A 15553-nucleotide genomic window follows, 5' to 3' on the forward strand; every position below is an offset into this window, starting at 1 on the left:
AGCAGTCCTGGTGATGAGGTTCTTGCTTTGTTGCCAGTTGTTACTTTTCCCTGTCAGGCCAAGTCCACTGGACCATTCAGTAAGTCTGACAAAGTCCTAGATTTTGTACAGACTATCATAAGGTAAATGGGGTCACTAAACCAGATGCTTATCCACTGCTGCGCATTGAGGACTGTGTGGCCCTGTGTGATTGGCTCAGCTCAGTACGTCAGTAAATTTGATTTACTAAAGGGTTATTCGCAATTACCTTCCTTCTGGTCTTTTCTCCTACACAGTTATAAATTTTTGAGTTATATAATGCACCAGCGACATTCCAGTGCCTAATGAATATGGCTGTATAAGGCCACTATCACATATCTTGGTAAGGTAGTTGGGCAGGGCACTGTGCGTCCAGTACAGGCAAAAGTGACTGCAATTGAGCAGTATCCAGTGCCATCAACTAAGAAGGAACTCCAGTGGTTTCTGAGTCTTGTAGGTTACTACTGCAGTCTTTGTAAAAACTGAAAATACCACGATGGTGGTAGCTCCTTTGATGGATCCACTAAAAGACAAGGCAAGTTCATTTGATCAGCTTCTTGACAACTGTTTTTTCTTTCATTATTTGTAAATAAATGCTTTTCCACACTTCGTCTGGTCTCCCATTTTTGTTGCAGCCTAGGAGCCGGGCTGTGACAGTGAAATAATGAGATACATTTCTGAACTTCCTCTCTACTGACTTTCTTGAGGTAAATATATTTCTACTACTACATATCTGCTGGTTGTATAGGGAATACAAATAATACTCCTTGGTTCTAGAGGTAGAGCTTAGAGCTCTCTGCTCTTCATCTGTGGTGAGGTCTGGGTGATAGAGAGACATATCTGGGTTAGGGTTGAACTACTCAATCCACTCTCTCACACTGATATTGAGGTAACACACTCCTCACTTTCCATCCTGGCTTAGTCCCAAATAAGGTATCATTCTGTGCCTTGCAGCAAACAGAACATGTTAGGCTCTTCCTTGATTTGTGTCTTTAGATGATGTGGCTCCTAGTTAACATACATGTACATGTAGATGTATCTCGTGGCTGTTTGCCATTGGTTGTAATCCATAAGTTTGGGTGATTTGACCAATCAATGATCATTTCTTTGTCTCTAAAAGGGCTATAAAAAGGTCAGTTTGGCTCTGTATAGTGAGACAGAGGGATGATTCGCTTTGTGTGAGTTCTGTCTCCTTATTAATCAATAATAATTCCATCCATCCGTCTTAATATGACCAGTATCCTGCAAAATTATTGGACATATTTCATTTCACTGTGAGGTTGATAAAGCTCCAAAACTCTAGCATTAGGAGTTCAGGAACGGGCAAAGTAGGGTTTGAAAACTGAAGGTCTTAAATAAAAAGAATTTTAAAAAACTGTCAAGAAAAATCCATTTCAGAGGATTTTGCCACTTTGTAAGTGTGGTCAAGAAAATATCAGAACCTCCTGACTGGCTGACTGCTTTCCAGGAAACCAAATTCAAAATGTAATTTCAAACTCCTAATCTGTGTCTCAAGTCTATACTACATATGGAATGAATACTAGAAATAAAATCTGATTAAGAGTTGTTCTTTCACTGATGGGCATGAGAAGGAAAAATGTCATACCTTGATTTTCATGGTGGGCGGGGCCAGGGCAGTGATCTCCTGCATTCAATCAGCGATGCCGGGGGACATGGTGGTGCTGCCGGACAGCACAGTGTTGGCGTACAGATCTTTACAGATGTCCACGTCGCACTTCATGATGCTGTTGTAGGTCGTCTCGTTGACACCGGCTGACTCCATTCCTGAGCTCACAGACATGTTATTTTAGTGTTCAATTCAACTTAAAAGTTGTTTTTGTCCTCCACTACTGCCATTGTAAATGCATTATGAAGGAATCTTCTGATGGTCAGTATGAACAGGAGGAATGATTACAGCAAGAAAAACATGTTTCTTTCCTGACTGTTGTTTTAAGACACGCTTGAAAAGTTGTGAACCTGTCCTTTAAGTACTTCTTGTCCATGTTGGCTTAAAAGGTGAAATTAAACGTCCTTCTTGCTGGAAACTGGAACCAACATTTGATAAAATAATATGAATCACCACAAGGTGAAGAAGTCCTTCAGCTGCTCAGAATAATGAATATTTGAACATCAATTACATGAAAACTGGGCAAACTCCATCTGCTGATGAAAATAGTGTGACGCAGTCAGAAGCTCCAGGACAGCTACTACATGGACTTTGTGGAAAGATTGTTTTGTTCTGCTGCTGATTCCAAGAACAAGAATGAACTTTAAGTCTCATCCTTTGTCATGTTGTGTTTTCTGTTATTACAGTCAGAATTATAAAGAAACTCACAGATTTATAAGTCTAATTATATATAAGTAAAATCTGTTTGACTTTTCTGTGAAAACATAGTGGCTGTAATTATTTTGGATGTGATGATTACTGTTTTATATTTATATTATATTTATATAAGTTTTAAAGTGAAATAAAATATTTGACTTGACTGTTTTCTTTGCCAAACACAATTCACAGAATATCAATTAAACATCAGAGAAATCAAAAAGTTTAAATGTCCTTTTAATGGATGAGTGTTCTGGACATGCGCAAACATTTAAGTCACAGCCTTTTTTGACACTTTTTCTGAGTCGCTTCTTTACTTTCGTTTTTATTCTCCTGCTGATGACGGAGTAAGAAGTTCAGCTGGTGAGTAACTCAAACACATATCAATTTTAATTAATACATTAATGAGATAGAAGCGTTCTGTCTGTAATATGAATGAGTAAGAACTGATTAAATGCATGAGGATAGATTTACATGACATTACTTTAATTGAATAATAACTTAATTGATCGCCGTCAGGTGATCAAATCAGATTGAAAGTTTGTTATTATCACAATAATTTCACAGTCTCCTGTTCATTCTCATTAAACTGACAGAAACACACCGACACAGTGAGCACAGCAGGAATAACTGACTTCAAGTCATTAAACGCGGAGTATTGATCAGATATAAATGCGGAACATCTGAAGCTACTCCACCAAACAGTCTGCAAGAAATCTGATGATTTTCTTTTCTGAGCTGAAAGTCAGCATATATCGTTTCAGCAAGTATTAAACTGACTAAGTTTATCAGTGTTTTATCTCAAATCGATATGGTTAATTGCTACAACTAGGCCATAAATCTGCCATTTTAATCACTTTTTTATTGATTAATCCGCCATTGTAACAACAGGTAGAGAACTCTGATGTACACTGTATGTTAACTTTTACATTGTATCCTTGATTTAATTTTCATCAAAAATCCCAGTAAACAAATTCTTAAATAAACTCTATTAGATATTACATTACATACATTCGTCAATTTTAAAAGAAAAGAAAGATTTAAAAGATTTAAAGTTTATTTTGTTTAAGCACTTTATTTTAGGACGTTTTTACAGAGAACAAGCTCTGCTTGACTACACTCAACACACACACGCACACGCGCGCGCGCACACACGCACAAACACACACACGCCCAATATTGTGATTATGGACAGAAAATGAATTGGCAACTAGGCCTAATCGATGAATCATTTTAGTCTTTTTTATAGCAAAACTTTGTCATACATGATAGTAAACGGAATGTTTTGGGTTCTGGACTGTTGGTCAAATAAAACAAGACATTTGAATAATCAATAATAAAAACAACTGTGATTATGTTTTGTCACAGTTGGTGACACAGAGCCTTTTGTCTTCAGCAGAACTTCCTCTGACTCCACAGAGATTGAGAACAAGTAAGCATTCACTGCTCATAATATATCGTCTTAACACTTGTTAATTAGTGTGTGTGTGTGTGTGTGTGTGTGTGTGTGTGTGTGTGTGCGCGCGCAACCCAACCTCCAGAACAATACGTTGGCATTGAACGTTTTCAAACCACAGAAACGTTGAATAAATACGTTTCAACACGTGAATTATGTATCATTTCTAGAAACGTAGCATATTAACATTTCTACCCGTTTAATAATGATGTTTTATGGTGTGACAACGCTGTGGTTAAGGTCTGGCTAGGTTTAGGCACAAAGACCACTTGGTTAGGGTTATGGTTAAAATAAAAAATAAAATAAAAACGGCCGATGTCTCACTAAAAACATCCGGTTTTCTCGCCAGAAAAACGGCAGCAAATGTCCTGGCGTCTCGCTGAAAACACCCACTTTTGTCGGTTGAAACGGGAAGCGGACCTTACCACCAACCATCCACCAACCCCTCGTCATCATTATAGGAAAGTCGGGTCACATAGATCTCATGTGAACTACTTCACTTTAGAAATGTTGAGATGATACTTTTTGTTGAAATGTTAATGTGTTATATATAACACGTGTTGAAACGTAGATATTCAACGTTTCTGTGGTTCTCAGAAAAGTACAACGCCAATGTTTTATTCTGGCGACCAGGCTGCAATAAACAGAATATTTTGGGTTCTGGACTGTTGGTCAAATAAAACAAGACATTTGAATAATCAATAATAAAAATAACTGTGATGTGTAACAGTTGGTGACACAGAGCTTTGTCTTCAGCAGAACTTCCTCTGACTCCACAGAGATTAGGGACAAGTAAGCATTCACTGCTCATAATATATCGTCTTAACACTTGTCAATTAGTGTGTGTGTGTGTGTGTGTGCGTGCGTGTGTGTGTGTGTGTGTGTGTGTGTGAAACAAGAGGGTAAGTGATTCCCATGAAATTTTTTTATTGAAGCTATTAAGCGAAGTTTCAGGTGCAGGACCTGTAGTGGAAATTCTCTGCTGCTGGTGAATAACGAAATATAGACTTCTGCCGGCCGACAAGGTTTTATTTTCTTTGCAAAGAATAGGTCATTCAACATGTGAGCGGTTAATGAAGAAAGACCCCGAGCATGGGGAGAGCTAAACATTTATACCTGAGGAACGCCCCCCCTATCGAAAGATGTGTTTTCACATCTTCTGGTCTGCTGTGGGTATCGGAGCCGACCCCCTAGGGTGTGGTTCGCACTGGAGGCATCCTGCAGGTCTAATGTATAAATTTGAAGAGGTCTAGACATAATTAAAAACACAAAAGGGAAGGTGTGGTGTCTCAGGTAGACAAGACAATGAGATTACAATATACATCCAAAACACAAAAGGGGAGGTGGGATGTCTCAGTTGGACAAAAAAATGAAATTACAATTACAATTCCTCCCTTTTGATTATTAATTAATCACAAAATAACAACACCAAAAAAAAAAAAAAAAACCAAACAAACAAAAGGCAACAGTAAAAACGGAGAGAGAAAAAAAGGCAAAAAACAGGAAGAAAAAGAAAAAAATAAATTCACAACTTAATTATCCAATGCATTAGTTCACGCAGGTTTCAAAATGCATCATCATGGCAGCTGGTTCAAAAGGGAAACGAAAAGAAAGAAGAAAGATAATAATACCAATAATAATTTAAAAAATAAAATAATGAAATGAAACACTATTTATAAAATGTCATCATCAGAGTCAGAGTCTGAGTTGGAATAATGATGGGTATTGGTAATGTGAAGCAAGGCTGAATTTCAGGATATACAGTGCAGGTGAATGTAGCACTTTGTCCTTCTGTCAGAGTGATGGTCTTTGCAGGTTTGTAGGTGTAGGCATCTGTAAACATCACCAAACACTATAGGATCAGGATCAGGTGACGCATGGTGTAGTTTGGTGGGGTAAAGGTTTTGCCTTATTACCCTGCACGTCTGACCGGTGTCTGCTGAGTTCACAGAGTTATTCCTTGTGTTGTTCTTGCGTCGTCCGTCCTTGCGTCATTGGTCCTTGCGTTGCTCGTCCTCATGTAGTTGGTCCTCATATTTCGTCCTTGTGTCGTTGGTCCTCCTGTCATTGGTTCTTGTGTCGTTGGTCCTCCTGTTGTTGATCCTCCCTTTGTCCGGGTTGGCAGCTGTGTCTTTGTTGGCTCTGGGACCTTCCTGCAGTGGTTGGTGTGAATCCACGTTGCTCTCTCAGCGTTCTTCACAGCAGTGTGTGTTGTTAGGAGCACCTAGAATGGACCTCGCCAGTGTTTGGAGTGCCAGGGCTTCCTTCTTAGGTCCTTTATCACTACTCAGTCGCCAGGAGGTCATGGAGTAGTGTGGACGCTGGTGATGGAAGGGCTGATTTTACCTGCTGAGAGATGAGAGAGGGTGGAAGATAAGTTTTTGCAATACAGTAGAATGTCATCCTCGCATAAACCAGTGGAGGGGAGTGGCCTGGTTACAAGATTCAATCCTAGGGATGGAGGTCTGCCAAAAAGAATTTCAAAGGGACTCATATTCACTCTGGATCTTTTTCTTATTCTCATGTGCATTAGAACAATGGGCAGAGGCTTTGTCCAAGGCAATCCCGTTTCCTCACAACATTTTGCTAATTTTGATTTCAGGGTGCCATTCTCTCGTTTGACAGCACCTTCACTGGCAGGGTGGTATGCACAATGTTGTTTGAAGTCAATGGCAAGAAATTCACTAATTTGGGTTATTGCAGAATTGAGAGTGAGAGCCATTATCGCTACTCTCAATCTCCGTTAACAGATCCTTTGCTCTACTACTTGGCTGCTTTGGTGTTTTGCTGGAAATGCTTCAACCCATTTTGACCACATGTCAACCATCACTAAGCAGTATTTCTTCCCTTCTGCTGGTGACAGTTCTATGAAATCCATCGTCAAATGTTCGAATGGTCTGTCTGGTCGTGGGTGAGTGGCGTGTGTAATTGTTTTGGTTTTACCTGCGTTATGTGTTGCACAAATTATACATGATGGCAAAACCTCTGCGCATAGACTGAAAAACCAGTGTTGAGTTATGGCGTCCAACATCCCTCCTTTTGACATGTGGTCCAAAACCATGTGTCAATTTTGCAAAGTGAGGAAAGAAATGTTTAGGCAGGCAAGGTTTGTTATCGGGTCCCCGCCACACTGCGTCTTTATAGGTGGCACCACAGCATCGCCACAGCGTCTTTTCTTGTGGTGTGGCAAAGGACTGTATCGCTGTAAGGGAGTGGGGAACAGAGACTAGAGATGAAACAAACAATGGATCAAAGGTAGTGGGTTGGGCTGCAGCTCTTTTTGCAGCAGTATCAGCTCTTGCGTTTTTTAGGGAGACAGAATCTGAGTTGTTAGTATGAGCAAGGCATTTACAAACAGCAATTGACTTAGGAAGCAAAATGGCATCTATGGGTTTTCCGTCAGATTCTAAGAATTGTCTGTGTTTCCATAGAGTACCAAAATCATGCATAACACCAAATGTGTATCTAAAGTCAGTGTAGATAGTTACAGTCTTGTTGCTTGCCAGTTTGCATGCTTCTGTCAATGCTGTCAGTTCTGCAGCTTGTGCAGAATAGTGAGAGGGGAGTGAACCAGAGACAAGAGTTTCATGATTAGTGACAACAGCAAATCCAACTCTGTTATGACCAGTTTGTGGGTTGTGTGAAGAAGATCCATCTACAAAAACAACCAAATCAGGGTTAGTTAGTGGTGTTTCTTGTAGATCTGGTCTTGGAGCAAACCTGTTGTAGGGCAGCAACACAGTTATTGTCCATCATCTGATGTAGGAAGGAGAGTGGCAGGGTTTAAAACATTGCATTTCACAGTCTTTGATTAGGCCAACATCATATTTACTGACAACCCACAGTGTCTTAGGGACCTCTCATAGGGCTGTAATAGCTGTAAGTTGTTCTTCAGATAGAAAAGAAAAAGAAAAAGGTTCAGAAGTGCTTTTTGGTACCAGCTGGATTGTTCTTTGAGTGTGCACAACAGATGTTAAACTCTTAGAGTAGCACTGCAGTTTTGGTGAAAAAAAAAAAAAAATCGATCAGAAGTTTTTTAGCCAATCAGCTGCGTGCTGACATGATTTCATAAATGGGCCCAAATCTTTCCAACTATCTGATGTGTGTTTTGCAAGTGTGATGTATGGGACTGAACCGTCCATGGTGTACATATCACATTGAGCCGGTGTGAGAGAGACTGATATAGTGCATTTATGTTGTGTCCAATAAATGTGTGTCAGTGTGAGTCTATCAAATTCTTCTCTCAACCAGCGTTCCTCATATGGCTCATCGGGTTCTGGTGACACATGAGAGATGCAATATAAATCTCCTGGTGTCATGAAATCTGTTGCAGCTGTTGAAACTAACTAGCCTTTGTTACAAGGTCAGAAAAGGCAGTCACTGGTTGCAATTTCCATTGATATGCATACTGCAAGTCTGGGGTGTGGTGAACAAAGGAGTGTGAAAAATTTGGTTCCAGATCAGATAGTCTGCAAACTTTGATACCTTCTGGGGTTGAGAACAGACAAATGCCTAATTTGTACATCAGGTCTCTGCCCATCAGGTTAATGGGGCAGACGTTAGAGAGAAAAAATGCATCTGTGAAGCTATTTGACTTGTCTGTACATTTGAATGGGACAGTGATGTTGTCTCTAATTGTTTGACCTGATGAACCAACAGAGTACACATAATCTCTGCTCAGTTTTGGTTTTGTAGTGAGTTCTAAATTTCTTATCACAGAATGTGTGGCCCCCAAGTAAACTAAGAATACCACATTTTGTTCTGTAATGATCAATGTATGTTGAGGAAACTTCTTGAAATGATCAGATGTGCAAAAGTTAGAGCAATTGCATATGTATTGTCTGAGCCCTCAATAGATGGTGTATTAATCTGCTCAGCATGTGTGTGTGGGTGTGGTGCAGTACCTTCTTCCGACCTCACAAGTTGGTTTGGCTTGCAGCAGGAGTCCATTCCTCTCCGACAACCCCCGACCATCGTCAGTCTGATGTGTTTGCTGGATTTGATGGTGTTAGTGTGGGACAATCACATCTCCAATGTCCAACTCTGCCACAGCTGTAGCAGACATCATTTGAAATTCTTCTCTCCTGATTGCTGTCTCTATCACGTCTTTTGTCTCTGTGTCCATGACGTGGTTGTTCATGTTCTTCGACTGTGTTAAACATGGTTATTGCTGCCATCTGAAGTTCTTTCTGTGTTGTCTCTTCTCTTTTCTTCATCTTGGAGAGAAGTTGGTCATGGGCGTGCATGGCATGCCGACAAAGTTCAGACAGGCATGCATCACACCAACCGATGCAGGAAATTTTAACAGTTGATGCAACATCTGGTTTTAGTCCACCTAGGAAACTGATGCTATGGGGTTAGGCAGATGTTGAGAGGCCAATGTGACATCAGCAGAAGTCCATGGACGGAAAACCAGCGTTGCACCTTCTGGTCCAGATACTTCAACCATGGGCATGTAGAGTCTACATCTTTTTTGCCGTGGCGCAGTCTATGTGCAATTGGAGAAGAGGTGTCGATTGTCAGGTTTTGTGGTGGGACAAACACATCAGGATGAGCTGCTCCCAGTCTTGTCTTTCCTTGTGGCATGGTGAGGTCTGTTTGTCCTCTTTTATTGCCAACCGGTGGGATGATCATTGTTTTATACTCTCATCTCATATATTCTCACTTTTTTATACAGATATACCGCATTATAGCTGTAAAGGAGATCCGTCACAAAGCCACCTTCGCTTTTTTTTTTTTCACTGAACCAATCAAAACTGGGGGACGGTGGGGTGTCTCAGGTAGACAAAGAAATGAGATTACAATTACAGACCACACCTCAAATACGCTACGTTCAGCCATCCTATAAATACCACCTAACCCTCTCCTCTTCTTCCGCTCTTGTATTCTGCAAACCCCCCCACCCTATTTCTCTCTTCCTGCTCCTTCCTCTCCTTCATAGGGCCCTGAGGGGGTCCGCTGTTGCCCAGGTGCTACGGCGGATTCCCCATAAGCAACCAGAAGAATTATGCACATCAATTGTTTTCCTCAATAAATAATCCAAACATTTTGTTGATGGTGTGGTCCTTGCTAGTGAATCATTTGCTCTGAAAAGAAGCTCAAAGCCCCCAATTACATAGATGTCCATACACACACATACATTTACTCCTTCCAGATAAAACAACCTGCAGCCCCACAAAGACGCAGCAGGGCAAAAACAAAGCTAAGCATCCTAAACCAGGGACTGCAGAAGATGTTAGAGGGGCCCAAATTCTTAAAGGGTGATTTTTGCAAATAATCTAATAAATATATGCCTGGAATAGATGCTTTTGCGAAACTGTTGAAGAGACATTAAAATGTATGTATTTAAAACAAACACATGACTGAAGTTGGTTCAAACACTGCTACATGACAGTTCATTAATGATACATGAAAGAAATGTATTTTCAGTAAATTCCCCTCACGTTTACCAGCCCAACTCTTACCTACTGTAGCCCTTTACCTGACATCCTCACTTGCAGAAGCTCAACTTAAAACTGCTGACAAAGATGCACTTCCTCTGGCTGCATGGCTGCCTCTCTCGCCACCATATTGGTGTGTGTGTGAATCAGAGAGTTTACAGTATTTTTTAATTCTCCATTCAGGTGTTGAAACCCAGCAGTTGGTCTCCAGTTGAATCAGTGTTGATGTTTCCAGCAGAGTGATATTATGGCATCTGCAGGTGAGTCCATTCAGACTTTATTAGTCTGGATATCTCTCCTCTCTCTCTGTCTACATATTACACACATAATAACATCACTTTGTCCTCAGACTGTAAACTTGTGACTGTGAACCTGAATTCAATTCAGCTGATTCACCAACAACTCTGATTTTCCTGTTTGTACAAACACAAACAGTCACAGAGCAGTTTTCCTCAGATGGTCTGTTTGCTTGTTTGTTTTGCACTTTCATCTGTTTGGTCAATTCCTGACTTCAGAGCAGTTTTGTTCAATTTTGAAACACAGATTAGACAATTTTTATGTCACATTTTGTTATTTACTTAAGATTAATATGTGCATCAAAATACAACTTTTAATGGGTCTGTACAGTCAAAGAACAGCAGCGTCTTATCAATAATGTCATTAACATGACTGAGTGTGACTCTGGGTATTGCAAAAAAAAAAAGTCAATACTATATTTTAACTGTATGATGTTGATGTTTTTGCATGTGCCAACAATTTCTACACAATGTTTTAAACTTTAATATTTTTTGATTTCTCTGATGTCAAGTTTAACATCATTTAATATATTTGTGTTGTGTGTGGCATGAAAACAGAATGTCAAGTAATATATTTTATTTCACTTTAAAACTTTAAAGCAACTATCTTTTCTCAGAATATCTGAATAAGTCAAACTGATTCCCATGAATAAAATGACACACAGGATCAAAATGTCAGGTTAAAGAGGAGCCAACAGCAACCTGTAGAATATCAGATCTTTCCTTTGGTTTATTTAATACCTGTATTCATCATACAGCAGCAGGAATGAAGGTAAATTTCATCTACAGTCTGTTTACAGAGAAGAGCTGTGATCATTTTACTCTGGGATGGAACAACTGCAGTAATTTCATCAATTATTTAAATCTTCTGACACAGTGACAAGACTGGTCAGGTTGATGGTAATTGGTTATAATTAAGGCTGGGTCTTTGGAAAGTTGATTGGTTTGGTCGTCAGATATGGAGATGATTCCAGTCAAAGAATCGGGAGGAGAGAGGATCCTCAGGTCAAAGGGTTTATTGTAGACAGTGCAGTGGTCAGTAAATTATGCCAATATCAGGAAGGTTATGAGTTGAATATGTCTGTGATCTATGAAGAGAAATAATAATATATTTAATAATAACATAATAGTGTTAATAAGTTAATGTATTTTTAAAGCAATAAAGATATTTACTGTAGTCCTTTAAATCAAAGGCAAATAGAGCTCAACTAGAATCTAAGTGGATCATCTGTAAATGTAGGAAAACCTATTTAAAGGTACAACAGCTGTAGCACATCTGTAAAAACTAACTAAATCAAAAACAATAAAATAACTTCAGACAGGTATACAGAACCAAGCCATAATGTTGAATGACAACAGTCAGAGAACATGAAACAACTTAAATTCTGATCATTCACACACAAACAGTGAAAAAAACTCAGAAGTGTTCAGACTTTGCTCCTCTGCTCTGCTGCAGTGAGTGCAGACAGACTGTGATGATGTCAGCGCTTGTTAACGAGGCTGTGCAGAGTTTCTAATGTTGATGTTTTGTGTTTTTCCACACAAGAGAGAGTTAAACTATTTCAGCCTCATTTTCATATTCAGCTTCTCTTCCACATTACACCGAGCTGGTTTGTGTTACAACCATTGATCACCAAAATCGCAAAAATCAGTTGGGGGTAGGACACAGTTGGTATCTTGTTGGTCAAGGGGTTGTTCTGTTCCCAGACGTCACTTGATTATCAAGTCTCTACCCAAATGTGTATTTGTTCTTCACAACTAAATAGCAAAAAATACTCACTCTATACTTAAGTCATATATAATAATTCCTACATGTATTTTAAGCCGTAGCCTACTTTTAATATGTGGAAATTATTTCTAATGTTTCTACATCTTCTTATTCTGTTGTATGATTACAGGCTTGTTTACATTTCACTTTGTTGAATATGAAATTTTTTCTGTCCCTAAAACAGAAGTTTTCTGCAGGTACTTGGTATCACCGTTTCATCTCATATATTATGAAGTACTTCATTCATGGTTCTGATGATGTTGCTTGTAATTAACAATCCGCTTCTTTCACATGAACGCACTCGTAGCTGGAAGACCCAGAGTTGACTGAGCTGGTTGATAACCAGCTTCATCATACTTGTTATCCTTGAGGGGTGATGTCAGTGAAACCAGCTCACCCAGAGAGACAAACTAAGTTGAACTTGCTCTGTACTTCACCCCTCTGTTCTGCATATAAAAGACAGAAACACATTACAAAATAAAAACAGAAGCAATCACAAAGACAAAACAACAACAAAACATAAACAGCTACACAAACACTACAGAGGACTTAACCCTTGTGTCTTGCTTATATAATTAATTATATCATATAATAAAATTAATATACTTTCAATACAAAATGTTAAGAACCTAAAAGGTCCCAATCAAAGCCTGCCATAAAAATATTAAATGTTAATATTTATTTTCCATTTTCACTGAGTTAGTTTTTTAAATTAACTTCAGACCTGATCATAACTATCAAATATTCATTCATTTTCAGAATTTTAACCCTTTAATTGCCTTTTTTTATCATAATAAAAGATGCACAATAATGACAAGAAACTTCTCTTTAAAGCTATAAATAGTATTTATTAACTTCCACAAGAATTAACAAGGTCAACAATTGCTTCAATCAATAAATACTATACTACCAACTAATACTGAGGAAAAACACACATAAGACAACGGCTGTGTAAAGGCAAACAGGTAAACCGAAGCGTGTGTGAGTGTATGAGTGTGTGTGTGTGTGTGTGTGTGTGTGTGTGTGTGTGTTTGTGTGTGTGTGTGAGAGAGAGAGAGGATGTAAGAATATGTGCAAGTGTGTGGGTGTGTGGGTGTGTGTGTGTCACAAGTTGGCTGACGTGAAGATGACGCCGATAGCGCCGACCGGTGGTCGGTGGCGTTTCTGCACTCACGTGTCTGATGGCTGTTAACTAAGGGGCAAGGCGGCGCTATGGCCCTCTGTTATCTGGCTATCAGATGTGTGGAAAACGTGCGTGGTTAGGTGGATGTGTAAGTGTATGTGTGTGTGTGTGTGTGTGTGTGTGTGTGTGTGTGTGTGTGGGTGTTAGTAAGAGAAGGAAAGAGAGGAAGGGAGATCGACTCTCGTTTCCGCGACCGTGAGCAGAGAGCAGCGGTTGCTTTGTCTACAGAGAGCGAGTGTACGGACGGTAGTCTGTACGCACGTTGTCTGGTTGTGGACTGTCAAAGCAACTTACTTTCCACTTGCGGTGGCACAAACACAGAAATCCCGAATGGGATAACACAAACAGTTTAGCGTGGTGAACACAAACTAAACAGGCAGTAACTTAAAAACACTCCTCAGCAGCAAACGGGACTCCGCGGTCCGTTAAAATACACAACAACAATACGAGCACTAAGCTCATTAACACACAATTCTAATACTATCTCTGCCCAGACAACCTCTTACTTGTGTCGCTCTCCGGAGCGAACCGATGTGTGTTTGTAAAAGTCCGTCAGTGAAATCCAGCAGCGGCTCCTCCGGTGCGTGGTGCTGGCGGAGCCATCCTTGTTTCTCGAGAAAGTCCCACCCAGTTTTCCAGTCTGTCTAGTAATATGTTGTGGTCGACCGTGTCAAATATGGCACTGAGATCCAGTAATACTAATACTGTAATTCTGCCACTGTCAGTGTTTAAGTGTATGTCATTGAAGACTTTAACAATAGCAGTCTCAGTGCCGTGATGTGGTCGAAATCCCGACTGGAAGACATCAAAACAGTCGTTTAGTGCCACAAAGTTGTTCAGTTGTTGAAAAACAGCTTTTTCAATGATCTTGCTTAAAAATGGGAGGTTTGATATGGGCCTATAGTTGCTCATTAATGAAGTGTCCAGATTGTTCTTTTTTAAGAGTGGCTTGATGACGGCAGTTTTCAGGGCCTGTGGGAAGACACCTGAGAGAAGAGATGTGTTGACAGTCTGTAGAAGATCTGAGGCTGTGCAGTTTGAAACAGTTTTGAAAAAGCCTGTAGGCAGAATATCAAAGCAGCAAGAGGAGGATTTCAGATGTTGTATAATGTCCTCCAGGTTTTTATGGTTGATCGATAGAATTGTATCATACTACTCAAATTGATTTTAAGTGGACACAGGGACAACGAATATCCTGCACCTGATATGGAGGCACTGACTGTTTGTCTAATTTTCTGAATTTTATCAGTGAAGAAGGAGGCAAATTCATTTTAGGTCCTGGTGGATAGAAGCTCAGGGGCTACTGACACAGGAGGGTTTGTCAGCCTGTCGACAGTAGCAAATAAGGCACGTGCATTACTATTATTTTTGGCAATGATTTCAGAGAAGGAGGACCGCCTTGCATTTCTGAGTTCCAAATTATAAATGTGATGTCTCTCTTTATAGATGTCATAATGAGCCTGGAGATTTGTTTTTCGCCACCTGCGTTCAGCTTTTCGACACTCTCTTTTTTTCATTCTGACCAGCGTGGCATTTCTCCATGGAGATCTTTTCTTACCAGAGACAGCCTTCACCTCAGTAGGTGCAATGGCATCAATAACATTTGTAATTTTAGAACTGAAATTATCTACAAGCTCATTGATCGAGACCCAAGAGAGGGCAGGTATGATAGAAAAGGCCTGAATAAATATTTCACTGGTGTTTTCAGTGATATACTGTTTTTTGATTACCTCTGTTTGAACATTTGTGTGCATGGAGATAACACTCTCAAAGAAAACACAGGAATGATCAGAGAGAGCAACATCAGTCACCACAACCGTAGAAATGTTCAGACCTTTAGAGATGATTAAGTCCAGAGTGTGCCCCTTGTTGTGTGTGGGCTCTGTTACATGCTGAGTCAGTCCATAGTTATCAAGAACATAACACAGTTCTTTAGTCCCTCTGTCCTGGGGGTTGCCAACATGGATGTTAAAATCACCAACAATAACTATACAGTCCAAGTCAATACAGATAATAGACAGCAGTTCAGCAAAGTCATCAAAAAAGGTTGCACAGTATTTCGGTGGCCT

At 39.8% G+C, this 15553-nt stretch overlaps 2 protein-coding genes across 2 annotated transcripts in view; one reads left to right on the forward strand and one right to left on the reverse strand.

Moving 5' to 3' along the window:
• Nucleotides 1-1801, reverse strand: part of LOC137170107 (actin, alpha skeletal muscle-like) — a 114015-nt gene extending 112214 nt beyond the window's left edge. The window contains 1 exon segment of the mRNA XM_067573435.1: nt 1625-1801. Within this exon segment, the coding sequence (XP_067429536.1) occupies nt 1625-1801 (177 nt within the window).
• LOC137169991 (uncharacterized) overlaps nt 1-15553 on the forward strand; it is a 157992-nt gene that overhangs the window by 130217 nt on the left and 12222 nt on the right. The gene's annotated exons all lie outside the window — the stretch shown is intronic.

Source organism: Thunnus thynnus, chromosome 2 (genome assembly GCF_963924715.1).
Source record: "Thunnus thynnus chromosome 2, fThuThy2.1, whole genome shotgun sequence".
Taxonomy (NCBI): domain Eukaryota; kingdom Metazoa; phylum Chordata; class Actinopteri; order Scombriformes; family Scombridae; genus Thunnus; species Thunnus thynnus.